Source organism: Pseudochaenichthys georgianus, chromosome 14 (genome assembly GCF_902827115.2).
Source record: "Pseudochaenichthys georgianus chromosome 14, fPseGeo1.2, whole genome shotgun sequence".
Lineage (NCBI taxonomy): Eukaryota > Metazoa > Chordata > Actinopteri > Perciformes > Channichthyidae > Pseudochaenichthys > Pseudochaenichthys georgianus.
The window spans coordinates 14,998,152-15,013,537 of NC_047516.1; the positions used below are offsets into that span (position 1 = coordinate 14,998,152).

General features: G+C 41.9%; 1 protein-coding gene across 3 annotated transcripts in view; it reads left to right on the top strand.

Annotated features, from left to right (window-relative positions):
- The first annotated feature begins 9,842 nt into the window (after positions 1–9,842).
- Positions 9,843–15,386, top strand: part of LOC117458426 (ubiquitin domain-containing protein 2-like) — a 46,237-nt gene continuing 40,693 nt past the window's right edge. Inside the window, exon 1 of one of the 3 annotated variants that reach the window (XM_034098890.1) lies at positions 9,843–10,069. In XM_034098890.1, the coding sequence (XP_033954781.1) occupies positions 9,991–10,069 (79 nt within the window). In that variant the 5' untranslated portion in view covers positions 9,843–9,990. The remainder of the gene's footprint in view (positions 10,070–15,386) is intronic. The other 2 variants (XM_034098889.2, XM_034098891.2) reach the window with 2 other exon arrangements.

A 15,386-nucleotide genomic window follows, 5' to 3' on the forward strand; every position in this document is an offset into this window, starting at 1 on the left:
CAGCTTCTGCTAGTTCTACAGCTGTGCACAGTTCATCTCCAAACTTTTGCCAAAGCATGTCTCTAAGTAGCTCTCCAACCTCCTTCAGCTTCAAGTCACATTCATTTGTGGTCCTTGCTATGTCGGCTTCTTGCTGTTCGGTTAGTTCGACTGACTCCTCCTCTTTCAGCTCTGCCTCCTTTAAGGCAATGACCTCTGCCATGACTTCGTCATTGGTTTCCATGACTTTGTCGGCTCCCATGGAGAGTTTATTGAAGCTATCTTGGAGCTGGTCTTCTGACATGCCGTCGTGAGTTCTGATGATACTGTTAGCTAGTCGTGTGAAGGATCGTTTTGCTGCAGTCCGCTCATTTTTTAGCTGCTCAACTGTTTTCCTGACTGTTTGATCAGCCATGTTGGATTTGGGTCCACTGACTGTTTGCAGGGTGGTATTTTATCTTCTTCCAGGTCACTGTTTTCACTGTTCCAGCTTACAGCCTCGGTTTTTTACTGTCAAGCCCTTGGGTATATTTGCAGTTTTCCCCGCTTGAAAGGGATGGTACAGTCCATAGGAGGTTTTCACTGGGTTTCACTCATACAATGACCACAACTTTGTTTCTTTTGAGTTTTTCTTTACTTTGGTATTTGTTGTTGCAGTACAGCTTATGTTGTAAGTTGTAAGGTAAAAAACCTTAAATGAAAAATAATTACTGTAAATACAATAAACATCAAATAATAAATGGAAAAATACATGCTTTACATATACTTTTTAACACTTGTGAATATTGTTCTTACTTTAATGTATTTTTATAAATTATGTTTTAAACAGTTTTTAACTTATGCAGTCTCATTAAAAATGCAAATATTGACTGAATTCTTAGCAGCATACAAACCGTTTTTACCAATCTACAGCTCTCAATAAATAAAACACTCGTTTTTAAATCAACACTCATGTTGCTTTAGCTTGAGGACATCAAACAAACAAATGACACTGAACTAGAACACACGTTCTAACATGCGCCACGAACGGCAAGTTGTATGATTCTTAACTAAACACACAGTTCATCTCTCACCGGCCGCTTCTCCAGCTTTTTATGGCTGCACCAGTGCTGCTTCTTTGACGTTTCTTCTGCTGGTTCGTTGCTGCTGGACGCACGCTCTTTAGTTTGTCCCTTTCCAGCTTGGATTACTGCCCTTCTTTCAGGTGCGTTGCTTTTAAAGGTGCAGCGACGCTGATTAGCAATGAGAGACTGATTTCAGACAGCTGCCACTCTGTCAATCAGCCCGACTTTTTAACCCCTTGATCTCCTGTGAGGATTTTTCAAGTTGACTTCACAGTAGTAGAGAGGCAAAATTCAGTATAAAGTAACAGAGAACACTGCAGAAGGAAATACACAAAACAGACTCAAAGTGACAGAAAGAGAAACAAACCACCTCAACATCCTAATTTCTTTCCCCTGGCTGTCCTCTCACAGTAACTTTCCTTGACTGATGATAAGTATTGAGATCATAAGTAGTGAAAGTCATGTTTAAGGTCTGTACACTGCTTCAGGACATGGCCCGGCTGCATTTTTAAAGAATTGGGGAATGGTGTGTTATTTCTTTTTTTACTTTAGAGCCATTTTAGATGCTATCAGCAGATATGGCTTTGGTCCTGGTTTCTATACTAGCTGATTGCAAACCATCACTCATGAAGCTCCTGCCGTTAATGAATTGGCGTTTCCCTCCAGACTTTACCAGTTAGTTCAGTAGCGCCTGTTGCAAAACTGAACTCTTGATATTTCCTCGTGTTTCTGCCTCAGGTTCATTCCTATAATCTGCCCGTCTACCTCCCCCAGCCCCTCGCCAATCTGTCTCCCATCCCACAGCTCTCTCCTCACTGCCTGCCCTGCGCCAGATCAACACATTCTCAATAAACTCAGTAAATGGTTGTCAGCTGATGTATGACTGCTTATTTTTTGTCCTAAGACTTTAACTGATAATAACAGATGTTGTATTGCAGGATGTAAACGTTTAGGGACAACAAAGAAAAGCGTGTGAGCGAAGTTTTGCAGGTATTTTGAGTTTCAAGGAAGATGTGTTTATTGTGTTTATCAAAATTAAATTGGTGATTCAAAATAGTACCAATACAATTGATAACAAGTATGCCAAAGTGTGTCATACATTGGCACAACTTCCTTAAGTCATTAATACCACATCAGTGCGTCAGTCAAATGGACCAAGAATGATGCAATGTTCATAACAGGGGACCAAGAACAACGGGCAAATTACAGACAAGAATGGGATTTGTATAGGAACCAGAGCTGTGACATCAACGGATGGAAACTTAGGAATTGAAAGGTGAGGAAGAGAAAGTATGAGAGGGAGAGAGGAAGGAATAGGACCAGGACAGGAAGAGGTGGAGAGAGGAATGTGTTGGGGGTAGACAGACAGAAGGAAATGGCCACAGAGACATAAAGGTAGGAAGTACAGAGAAGGTTGCATCGACACCAGTCGGGCCACCGCATGTTTTTTGTTCTTCGTGTGGTTTCCTCTGCGAGTGTTCAGCTCTTCCGATAAACGGCTTGCAGGTCTCAACATTGGCCTGTAAAAACAAACAGAGGACTGTCTAATGCTGTTAAACTGAATGATTTGATGACATAATATGGGTTTACATCATGAGCTGTATCTACACTGAAAAAAGAATGATAAAAGTCTGAGAGTTTGCCTTATTTCTTACTCATTTTCTGGGAAAAGAAAACAATATTTTGTTTAAAACTGTTGCTTCCAATAACAAAAAATGTATATTCAGTACTGCCAGTTTCATTATATTACCTAATTTTCTTAGAGGAAAAACATGAAAAGAGCTGCCGATCTCCCTCTCTTTATGGTGGCAAGACTTCTATAAAGTATGAAATGTGTTGGCACGGACAAAATGACGTGTCTGATGCAGTGCAGACAATAGAGACCGGGTTCTCAACCTTTTTTAACTAAAGGTCCAGTTCTGATTGTTAAAACATTTCCAAGGTCCACCTTCCCAACTAACGGAGAAAAAAAAATATCATTTGGAAAAAAGGGGAAAAGAACTGTAGCTCGTTCTGTACTTGTCAGTTCTCGTCAAAGTACAGAAGTATTTAAAACCATTGCATATATTATTTCTTACAGCAGAGATTCTGACAAGTGTCAGAAGGAAAATTAAAGGTGTAATGAAAATCATAAACAATGGCTGACTTCCATCAGTTGCTTCATTTTCCTGGTATCGTGCAAGCTGACCTACTGGGAACGTTGAAAGGACCAAAAGGCCATTGTTATTGTTGTTGGTAATGTTACGGCACAGAGTGTTGAGGAAATGGTTTTGCATCTGGGGAATAAACACCAAGCCTCGCTGCTCTATCATATACTCAGCAGGCCGGCAGTGTGATGACGAACAAAAGATATCCTACCTAAACCCCATGACGGATGGAAACCAATCAATACAGCAACCTTGCACCTTTCCTATTACAAGACCCATTTTGACCCATATAATGGCTACACTCAATGCCAGATGTGGCCAGAGTACGTCCATGAACTATTTGATTTACACTCTAAAAAGGTACAATGTCTTGAATTAAATGTTGAGGTAAGTGGTATATTGGTAGGGGATTGTAAAACATTTTATTCACAAGCTAGTTGTTTTAAACTACTAAATTAACCGCGATCTACAAAAGAAAAATGCTATGTTGTGTCTTAAGACTTGTTCTTTTGGCTGTTCAAATAAAAGTATTTTTCAGACTTGATAATTAATGTAATTATCTGTTTAGTTTAGTGTTTAGTGTGCTATTTTAAATAAAAAATAAATCAGTCCACAGTAAATATGGAGAAGAATTCAACCGTTTTAGTACAGGGCTACCCGGAGCTTTACGATGTGTCCAGTGTTCCCCTAAATTCATTTTACGAGCACTACTGATACAATGTCACAGTGTTTGACCTTTAGCATACCATAGCGCACGCACACACACACACACACACACACACACACACACACACACACACACACACACACACACACACACACACACTAGTGGACTCAAATGTAATGATGCCCCACATGCTACAAAACGTGTGTGTGCCGGTGCCCCAATGCATACAGCTGGTCAATCTTTCAATTTGTTATTCAGAATCACAGATACAGATGTTCTGTGTGTGTGTGTGTGTGTGTGTGTGTGTGTGTGTGTGTGTGTGTGTGTGTGTGTGTGTGTGTGTGTGTGTGTGTGTGTGTGTGTGTGTGTGTGTGTGTGTGTGTGTGTGTGTGTGTGTGTGTGTGTGTGTGTGTGTGTGTGTGTGTGTGTGTGTGTGTGTGTGTGTGTGGGGCTGCCACTCAGGGGCATATGGAGGAGAGGAAACAGGAAATGCCAGATGTGCATCAGCCTGACCTCTTAGTGGTTGGGGAGCAAAGACTTGGGGTACCTCCACTGATGTCATATGATCCGTCCACCATGAAAGGTCAAAGGTTGGGTTTGGATTTTCCTAAGAAAAATATCATCTTTTTCTTTCTTCTTTGTATGCTGCAGGAAAGGCCAAAGTAGTAGTACATTACGCCAACTGCTGTGAGTGTGAGGATTTTAGCCCTAGTAATGTGGATTTAAGCTGACAAACAACTGGGCTTAAGAGTGTAAATTAAGGTCTACCACACAAACAACTGTGGAACAATGCAAGCATCATAAGTGGAAAAGTGCTTGCAAACAAAAGTCCTTCACATAAATGTGTGTGTGTCCTTTCACTCTGCAAACAAGTCCCTTTTTTACATTTATTTATTGACTTAGTGTGTCTATACATGTACTTTGTTTGAAAGATAAACAAAACATTTTTAACAGAAAAAATATTTCAAAAGCAGTCAATAAAGTAAATAAATGAATTGAAAAAATAAAATAAAAAAGGCCGGCCAAATATTGCTTGGGACGATTATTTCCTTCCAAAAATATGGGTATTGTCAGTCCCTGTACCATCTACTATGCAAATATTGAACTGGCGGAGTTACACTTCCCTGCCAGAATATTGACTCGAGGAAGATGAATTACAGAGCTCATATATTCACACTTACTGCATCAACCAGCTATTTTGGCCACACGAATGTTGCTCTGGTTATTTTCTGAAAATTGCCTGGTTGGGCTCACCTCTACGCACAGCGTCGGCTCTGGAACCTTACTTCTGGATAGGGGTTGGACTCTATTCTTCTCCGGAGTTGCTCAAGGTGTGAGGCGCCGGGTGGGTGTGGGGATACTCACAAGTCCCCGGTTGGGTGCTTCGTTGTTGGAGTTTACGCCTCCCTACGCCTGCGGGTTATGGGGGGGGAAAACTCTGACTGTTGTGTGTGCTTATGCACCCAACAGCAGTTCAGAGTATACACAGTAGACCCTGGAAAGAGTCCTGTATGGGGCTCCTGAACGGGACTCTTTAGTCTTGCTGGGAGACTTCAACGCACATGTGGGCAATGATGGAGACACTTGGAGGGGCGTGATTGGGAGGAACGGCCCCCCTGTGTAAGGATTTGCAGTACTCCATCCTTCTGCTTCCCTTTTTGTTTGTTGTCTGTTGTCTGTCTGTCTGTCTATGTCTCCCGGGCTGGGCGTGGCTGACCTACTTCTGGTTCCTGCCAATTCATCTCCGCAGCTGCTTCTCATTCATCCTGATCATCTACTCATCCACACCTGCTTATTAACCCGGTCTCCTCATCCAGTCTTCACCAGTTCGTCGTCAAGATTACACTGGTAAACGTATTGCTTTCTAGCTTAGCCTGACACAACTCTGGAATCAGTTTTTGTCTTACCTGTTTGTCTCTCTATCCAGAACCCATCATCACCTCCTCCGCTAGCCACGTCCAGCCACTTCCTCGTCGGATTCATCCGCTCTCCACGCTACCAGCTCCAGCCTGCTCGCTCCCCTCAGCTCTGAAACCCCTGCTCGCCACACTCCTGTCTGGTAGGACAAACTCTAACTCCTACTCCAACCTACTCGCTCTCGGGAGCGTACAGACTCAGGCTCAAGCCACCTCTCATCTGCCTGGCGATATCCCCAGCTCACTCCGGAGCCTCGGCTGAGGATCTCCATTCCCTAGTTTTTTTATCCCCTTTCCTGGACTATATTAACACAGTTAGTATCCCCTGTCACGATTAGAAATAAAACCTTTTGCTACAAACTCCTGTTTTTCTGTCCGTGTTTGTATTGTGGGTTCAGTCCTGAAAAGCGATCACGGAGCTTAACACCCTGATCTGAACCGGAGTGGTGGTTTGTTACTGGACTTCTGTGCTAGTCATGGATTGACCATAACAAACACCATGTTCGAACATAAGGATGCTCAAAAGTGTACGTGGTACCAGAGCACCCTAGGCAGAAGGTCCATGATCGATTTCGTTATCGTATCATCGGACCTGAGGCCGTATGTTTTTGACACTCGGGTAAAGAGAGGGGCGGAGTTGTCAACTGATCACCATCTGGTGGTGAGTTGGGTCGAGTGGCGGGGGAAGCCTCTGGATAGACCTGGTAAGCCCAAACGTGTAGTTCGGGTGAACTGGGAACGTCTGGAGGTGGCCCAAGTTCAGGAGGCCTTCAACTCGCACCTCCGGCGGAGCTTTTCAGGCATTCCTGTGGAGGTTGGGGACATTGAACCAGAGTGGTCGGTGTTCAAAGCCTCTATTGCCGAAGCCGCGGCCCCTCAAGGGGCGGTAACCCTCGAACCTCCTGGTGGACACCGGTGGTCAGGGAAGCCGTCCGACTGAAGAAGGAGGCCTTCAGGGATTTGTTATCCCGGGGGACTCCCGAGGCAGTTGCAAGGTACCGACAGGCCCGAAGGGCAGCAGCCTCATCCGTGGCCGAGGCAAAGCAGCGGGTGTGGGAGAAGTATGGAGAAGACATGGAGAAGGACTTTCGGGCGGCACCAAAGTTGTTCTGGAAAACTGTCCGACACCTCAGGAGGGGGAAGCAGGGAACCATCCAAGCTGTGTACAGTAAGGATGGGACGTTGTTGACCTTGGGGGATCAACACCAATCTCCCGGGGGGAGGTCACTGAGGTCGTTAAACAACTCCACAGTGGCAAAGCCCCCGGGGGGTGGATGAGTTCCGCCCAGAAATGCTGAAGGCTCTGGGTGTTGAGGGACTGTCATGGTTGACACGTCTCGTCAACATTGCGTGGAAGTCGGAAACAGTACCGAAGGAGTGGCAGACCGGGGTGGTGGTTCCCCTTTTTAAAAAGGGGGATCAGAGGGTGTGTGCCAATTACAGAGGCTTCACACTACTCAGCCTCCCCGGGAAAGTTTACTCCAAGGTACTCGAACGGAGGGTCAGGCCGATTGTCGAACCTCAGATTGAGGAGGAACAATGCGGATTCCGTCCTGGTCGTGGAACGACGGATCAGCTTTTTACTCTCGCAAGGATCCTGGAGGGGGCCTGGGAGTACGCTTATCCGGTCTACATGTGTTTTGTAGACTTGGAGAAGGCGTATGACCGAGTTCCCAGGGAGTTACTGTGGGAGGTGCTGCGGGAGTATGGGGTGAGGGGGTCTCTACTCAGGGCCATCCAATCTCTGTACTCCCAAAGCGAGAGCTGTGTCCGGGTCCTCGGCAGTAAGTCGGACCCAATCCTGTTTGTAATATACATGGATCGGATTTCGAGGCGTAGTCATGGGGGAGGGGGTCTGCAGTTCGGTGGACTAAGGATTGCACCACTGCTTTTTGCAGATGATGTGGTTCTGATGGCTTCATCGGTCCGCGACCTTCAGCACTCACTGGATCGGTTCGCTACCGAGTGTGAAGCAGCTGGGATGAGGATCAGCACCTCCAAATCTGAGGCCATGGTTCTCAGCAGGAAACCGATGGACTGTCCACTCCAAGTAGGGAATGAGTCCTTACCCCAAGTGAAGGAGTTCAAGTATCTCGGGGTCTTGTTCTCGAGTGAGGGAACAATGGAGCGTGAGATGGGCCGGAGAATCGGAGCAGCGGGAGCGGTACTGCAGTGGCTTTACCGCACCGTTGCGACGAAAAGGGAGCTGAGCCAGAAGGCAAAGCTCTCCGTCTACCGGGCCATTTTTGTTCCTACCCTCACCCTCATGGATGGATGGATGGGTTGTTTGGATGCTGGGTTTAACTTGTTTGAACTGTAACAAATGTGGTGCATGTGTGGGAGGCTTTTGTTGTGTATACAAGCAGGTTATCATCAGCATAAAGCAGACAAAACGCTGCAATCAATGACACATTGTAGCAGGACAGGGAGAAAGTAAACCCACTCCTTCAGATTCCCTGAGAAAAAGGGGAGTGGCTAATCAAGCACCCCTGAGAGAAACTGGAGGAAACAATCAAGAGAATGATTGGCACCTGTGTTCTGTTAATAGGAGGACAGCATGTCATTCGAAAGAGGGAGAAAGAAGCGAGAGGAATTCGGAATCGAACAAGGAGAAAAGTGGATTCTTGAGGACTTCATCAGCTGAATCAGGCTATTTTTTGGGAGTTTTTGCCACTGAACCCAGGAGCTGTTGGGGAAACATTCAACTTTCCCCTTCCAAGCTAACCCTGCAATCCAGTGAGCTATTCTGGCCTGTCACCCTCAGATAAGTGGTTCTCACTACACCAATATCATTTCTCCTCCTCTAGCACTCTACACACACACACACACACACACACACACACACACACACACACACACACACACACACACACACACACACACACACACACACACACACACACACACACACACACACACACACACACACACCACACTCTGGACTGGAAAAGCTGAACTTTACAACTTTGCTTTCACACATCCTTATCCCCTGAAATACACTCCTAAACTGAGTGACAAAGGACACAAAAGACTTCTCCCCTCCCCCACACTCACTCACAGTCAATCCCCAGGATTTATTGATGTTTTGTGAGTTAACTTGGCTTATTTGTTTGTATGTATTGGAGTTAAGTTTATCTGGTAAATGGTCTGTGACATGAGTATGTTTGTTTGATGTACTGATTTATTATTTGGAGTTAAAAAAAATACAGACATTTTATGTTGAAAGTTAATTGATTTATTATTTTTCCTTTGTAAAATTCAGTAGCTAGGTCACTGTTTCTGTGTGTCTAAAAAGTTGAATTTATTCGTTCAGAGATAAGACTTACGCTACAACATGAAACACATGTTGGATTCCTTAGAAATATAATTCAACTACAATGAAGATATGTCAAATAAAACAAATATAATATGCTTGAATAACATGTTAAGCTGTGTGGTTTAGTATAGTCAACCAAACTCAAATTAAGTTAAAAAAACAACAATAAGAGGTAGGTTGTTGAGAATCTGTTTAGCTGTCTGATGTTTTATATTTATAAAGAACCTCTTATCTGGATTCAACATCATGAAGCATTTCTTGACTGTTTCCATAATGTCTTATCTCACCATGACCACAACCTCGACCCACCCTGAAGTTGTTTTTGTGAGTTTAACTCTGATAATAATAGCAATGGTTTATTTTGTCTCTATGTGATAAAGTGAAGCATATAAGAATACAGCACAAAAGGGTATTCAGGTTCATTACGTTTAAAACTGCTTCACTGCAGCAGTACAGCTCCACAGCAGCCAAACGCAGAAGTCTGTGGTTGTGTACTGCAGGACTAATGTGTGAATGTTAAGTAGGGTGGTGCTGAAAGAGAGCTCAGAGAACCTGAATAAATACAGGTTAAGAAAACGAATGTTTCCCAAAAGGCACTGGGTGCTGTCGAGCTTGCAGTACACTGCAGAAATGCGATATACACTAAAAAGCCATCCCTTATCTTCTGATTGGCTACTGTCCGGCTGTGATGTCACAAGGGCTTGCTTATAAAAAAGTGTGACGAGCTCAGCTGCTTCCAAAGGGCAAGTGTGGTCGAGGCTGACAGGGTGTTTATACATGTACAGGAAACAGAAAGCGAGGCAGAGTGTGTGTGAGAGAGCGTGTGTCACACGTAATACCAGACATTCATTACTCAACAGGAGAGGGAGAGAGACCAAAAGCTGCTTACAAACACATTATAATGATACTTTGTGCTGTGGATTTAAAGGTGTTGGGATTATCAAATCACTGGATTGTAAAGCACAGGACGGAGCCTGAAGGTAGGAAAACTATATAAATGTTATAAAAAATGACATATGCTTCATACACTTTAAATAAAGTGAATGAATATATATAGATTGATATATTTAAAACATCTAGGGATGACACCATGGCTATTTTAAGACCTCATTTTAGTGTGTAAAGGTTCAAACGTGGTTCATTTAATGATGAGCTCAATTCCATAAACAAATCATTTCAATAAAAAATGTAAACATTAACTTCTCACATTGAGTGAATCCAAACAAGCTTTCATCTTTAACATTTATGGTTAAGTCATATCAGGACAGCGGCATGTTTTGTGGCTCAGTTTTTATTAGAGAATCCTTTGTATATATAGACGTGTTTCTTCCCCCACAGTTTGATCTGCTGTCATCTGTTTATTCTATTAAGCACTGCAGTAGCTCGGTGTCCTGCGTGCATGTGTACTTTTGTGTTTGCATGTGCACTTGTGTATGTACTATTGTGTGCATTGTTCTGTGTTTGAGTGCTCACAACAATTACTACAACCAAGCCTACATATTGAGATATTTATGTCAACGTAAATGTTTTGTTATTACCTCAGAGACCTAATAGTTTCCGTGTGCGTGTGTGTGTATACATGTTTAAACAGCTCATGTAGGGGGAGAGCAGAGAGCCACTTGTCTTTCGCAATCTATATTTTGTATGACTGCAGGTTGTGGTCCAGATTATTGATCTGATCAAATGGGCAATAAGTCACGGGGGCCATTAAAGAGTGTGAAGGGTGACAGAGTAACATGTGCACTGAGCATTTTGAAAACATGAATAAAAGACAAAATCATTATTTTGGTAGTATAGCCTAGGTGCATTATCATTTATCAGGTGCAGACTGTGCGGTTCTTCATTTATTACAATTATAGCCTTCTAAGCTGCAGTAATGAAAGATTGATTTTTTAAATTACTCTGCAGTCAACTGTTCGGTAGATCCTTCACTTTCTCTGGTACCTGTATATTCTCTAAATCGTAATGTGCGGAGGACATTTTAGGAAAGATGACACTGATACTTATGCTCTGTATTACTACAGTAATGACAGTGTACGGCTTTTACATTCATTCCACTTGGGAAATGAATGTCATTAAATAAAAATCTTGTCCTAGTCCAGCCTGGCATTTTAAAATGCATCCCGAAATTCTACACTTTTAGTCTTGACCACGGGAGAAGTGGAGTAACACCTGTGAATCAATGCGTCTCTTTACAGCTTTATGAGTTGTGAGTGTCTGGATATGTTGGAATCAGGCCAATGTACATATAATGCAGGTGTCCATACACACAGAAGATACAGTTAACTAAGAAGCTTTTCAAGTTAGTAAGGGGTGCTTTGCAATATTCCACTTATTTTTCTCACTTTTTTTAAAACAATTTTTCTTTTTGTATTACTTTTAATATAGTATATTTTAATATTGTCTGCTTATCTCTATTATTGTGTTGCATTGTTGGAGAAACCTGTGACCTAAGATTTTCAACGACATAATTACTCTGTAGCTATGTTAGTTTGACAATAAAGAACCTTGAACCTTTTCCCTTATATAAGACCAACAAAAAATTATGCATCACAAACAATAAACAAACAGGCAGAATGGAGGGAAAAAATAAATTGCTGTTAGAGGAAAACAGCAGGCGAGTGGCTTTGTGCTACGGCAGCATATTTACACATACTATATATGTATGTATTCTCCTCACTGTAATATACTTTATGATAAATTCTACTAAAGCCTTAATGTGTAATAAGTATAATAAATGCACTGTACTGTATGGTCTTGCCCTGCCAGTTGATCCTGAGGCAAATGCATCACTGCTGCAGGATTAGAGCAGCCTATGCTATTTTTTCAAAACATAATAAGTAACGTGTACATTATGATTGACTGAAACACTTTGGTAAATAGTAAATTCGACATGATAAATAAAGCTATTACATAGCAGAACAAAATGCTGATTGCAAGTTACCACAGGGAGAGAAAGATCCAAAGGCATGCAGACTACTAAAGTTGGTGAAAACGTGAGAACAACGAGGGACATATAACTTCCTCTGTGAAAGAGCACATTATCGTTTTATGACCTCAACCCAAAAGGGAGCCCTCAGCGGCTGACATGAAAGGCTTTCTTCATGCTGCTCCAATTTAAATGCAATTCGGCATGTTCTTCAGCAGAATGAATCATCTCCTGATTTACAAATAGTATAACTCTATTCACGTCATTATCATACTGTCTCTGGGAAGCAACAGGCCTCAAGCAGAAACATTAAATGTGTAAAGAAGGACTTGAAACCTGAACTGGCATGCACTTGCGCTCTCTCTGCTGTGTTAATCTCAACCCAGTCTCATGGCATTTCGTGTTCACCAACATGATTTTTAATCTATTGATTCGTGTTCACCAACACGATTTCCCCCTTTTTTTCGTGTTGCACAGCACGATTTTAAAAGCAATGTATTTCTACTGGTAATGTGTTTCGTGCCTGCAGCACGTCTTTTTCTCCGGTCAGGTCGTGGAAGACCGGAAGCTGTGTGGTTCATAAAAACATGTTCTTACTCAAAATCAAGTCACAATTATTGCTTTTATTTTAAATCGTATAATTTCTGACTTTTGTTGCCGTCTGTGAGGAAAATAAATGAGGCTCAGAGCCTCAGAATACTGAAATCTGTATTTTTTTAAATCTTTATTTCCTTCTAATTTGTTATTCTTTTCAAAATAACACACTATTATTTACTCACCAATAACACACAATTATCCTTGCTTTTATTTATTGGTTTAATTCCATAAACTCGGGCTTTTTTGGCGTCCGCCAGGAACTGAATTTCAAAATAAAAATAACCGGAAACAGACGTAGGCATTTCGAGCGATTACCCAAGATCCTCAGCTATGATTTAAGCTCGCTGATTGGATGTTTTAGCTGCAATGCATGCTGGGATTTGATGTTTATATTATATGAAATCCGGAAAACATTTGAAAAGAATAAAATAATACTTAATTCCGAGTGCTCTTGCTTTTCTCTTTGAAAGTCATCACATAACGGCATTGTAATACACGGTTCGGCTGCATTACATTACAAATCTGCCGTAGTTCTTTATTTATAGAGCCCTGATGAGAAGACCTTTGGAAAAACTGAAGAAATGCCGCCGAAACTGAATACTTGACGTGGATCATAAATATATCAACAATTAAACAACATCTTCAATTTCTCTTCACACAATACGTCTCCTTGCAGTATCGACACTAATTCGGCTGACTTTTACATTTGATATAATTCATAGATAGGTTATATTTACACCATAACGGTGCACAGCTGATATAAAAGGACTTGTAGTTTTTAAAGATATTACTGATTTTCTTTGAATATAAGAATGTAAATACTGAGTCTGAAATAGTATAGCAATATGCTGTAAAATTATGTGAAAACATGAATAAAACTACACATCTTCAGATGTTGTACATACATAAGTGTTCTACAATAATAATACAAAGTTATTATGGCTGTGTGTACCTTATGTGCACCGCCTAGTGGTTAAAGCACGTTATTGAATTATTGTTTGAATTATTTGATTAAAAAAATATTAAGAGTACATACTTTCATAGGGGGAAAGTAGAAGGTTTGTGATAGAAATATAGAATATAAAAAAATCAAGATGATACTGTAAGTGATCTCTACAATAAAACAGTTTAGTGCAGGATGTACAAAGATATTAGGAGGAGGTGCAAAACAGAAAAACGAATTGGGGACCTATCATGCAAAATGCACCTTTGTACGTCTTTTATACATGAATATGTGTCCCCGGTGTTCCAGGGAACTCACCAAGTGTCAGAAAACACAACCCTCTCTATTTTCATCCTTCGCCAAATCTCTAAAAAAGGGGCTGCAACGGATCTGAAAAAAACGGATCCAGATCTCAATACTTTTCTACGTCACAAAGACGTGCTCCGCTTATTGGTCAACTCTCCACCTATCAGGGGAATGAGCCACGGCCACGTGCATTGCCAAACCTCTCATTCGCATATAGGCTATCGGCAGGCTAAATCAACCCACATCTGTGTTTTTGCCTGCTCTTGCCAGGATGTCTAAGCCAGTTAAACGTTGTGCTGTTGTTGGCTGCAAGACTCGGGACATGCCTCCAAAGTAATGCTAAACCCGGGATCAATACCAACCATCCGGGACCAGGCCAGTGAGGACGTGAGGACACATCCAATTTTGAAGCTGTAAGTTTTTATTTAGCGGTGTTTTTCCTGATAAAGCTATCTCTAGCTTGTAGCATGTAGCTTCGTCGTATCAATGTCGCCTCAAACCCAAATAGTAATCGGTTAGGTGTTTATATATTTTTGTAGCATTTTATTTTGTACGCTCCGCAGTCTTTGCTTTGTCTTTTAAATTATCAGGCATTTGCTAACATGTTCAGACATACTGCCGTAATGGCGATCTGTGTGAAGGCTGTAAAGCCACGCCCTAGGCGATAACACAAGTATTTATTCTCCTATTTATTAGTATTTTGTATCCTCTAAAATCATATTGAGTAAGATATAATAACAAACGTAATCTTCTGTAGGCAAGTGCCGTTTTTTCCAGCGTTATATGTAAAAGCTTTTGTGATTGTAGTCTGTAAGAACGATCAGATATCATCGATCTGTAAGCTACGCTACGCTAATGAGACATGCCGTGTTTTGCAGCGTTATATGTAAAAGCTTTGGTGTGTTTACTTGTTTGCGCACATGAATATAAATGGGGGGGGGGGGTGTTAGGATACACCACTGTGTATGTATGCGAGGGGACACACACACCACGAGTAAAACTGAGCTAAAGCCCCGTTGGTCTGTTGTTGACAAGGCCTTACCTCTAGCAACAGGCTAATTAGTGGCTAGCACTCATTACAGTCATTTGAGCTCAGCCCCTCTCCAACACATCACCTGTATTGAGTCAGAAACACAGCATGCACGTTACGGTTCAAAACTAACTCAGATTGGAAAAGGCTAAGCAAAGAGCTTTGCGAAATAGAGAGCTTTGCTAAATAGAGAGTTTTGCTAAATGGAGAGTTTTAGCCCCATCTTTTGGGATTTCAGACTATATTTATCCAAATAGTATTTTCTCATCCTGAATACTAAGTTGAGATGATTTTGTTCTAACTATGTGTTCTTCTTTACAGGCCAGCACCTCACATACTTACTAATTAGTGACAATTTGTACATCCTTTGCTATTATTTACATTTTTTTTTTTATCATAGCGGAAATGAAAGACTGTACCTGGCAGAAACGCTGAGCGTGCACACGCCACTACATCCACTGGAAACCCTCTGTATAAATTGCAGTTCCCAAA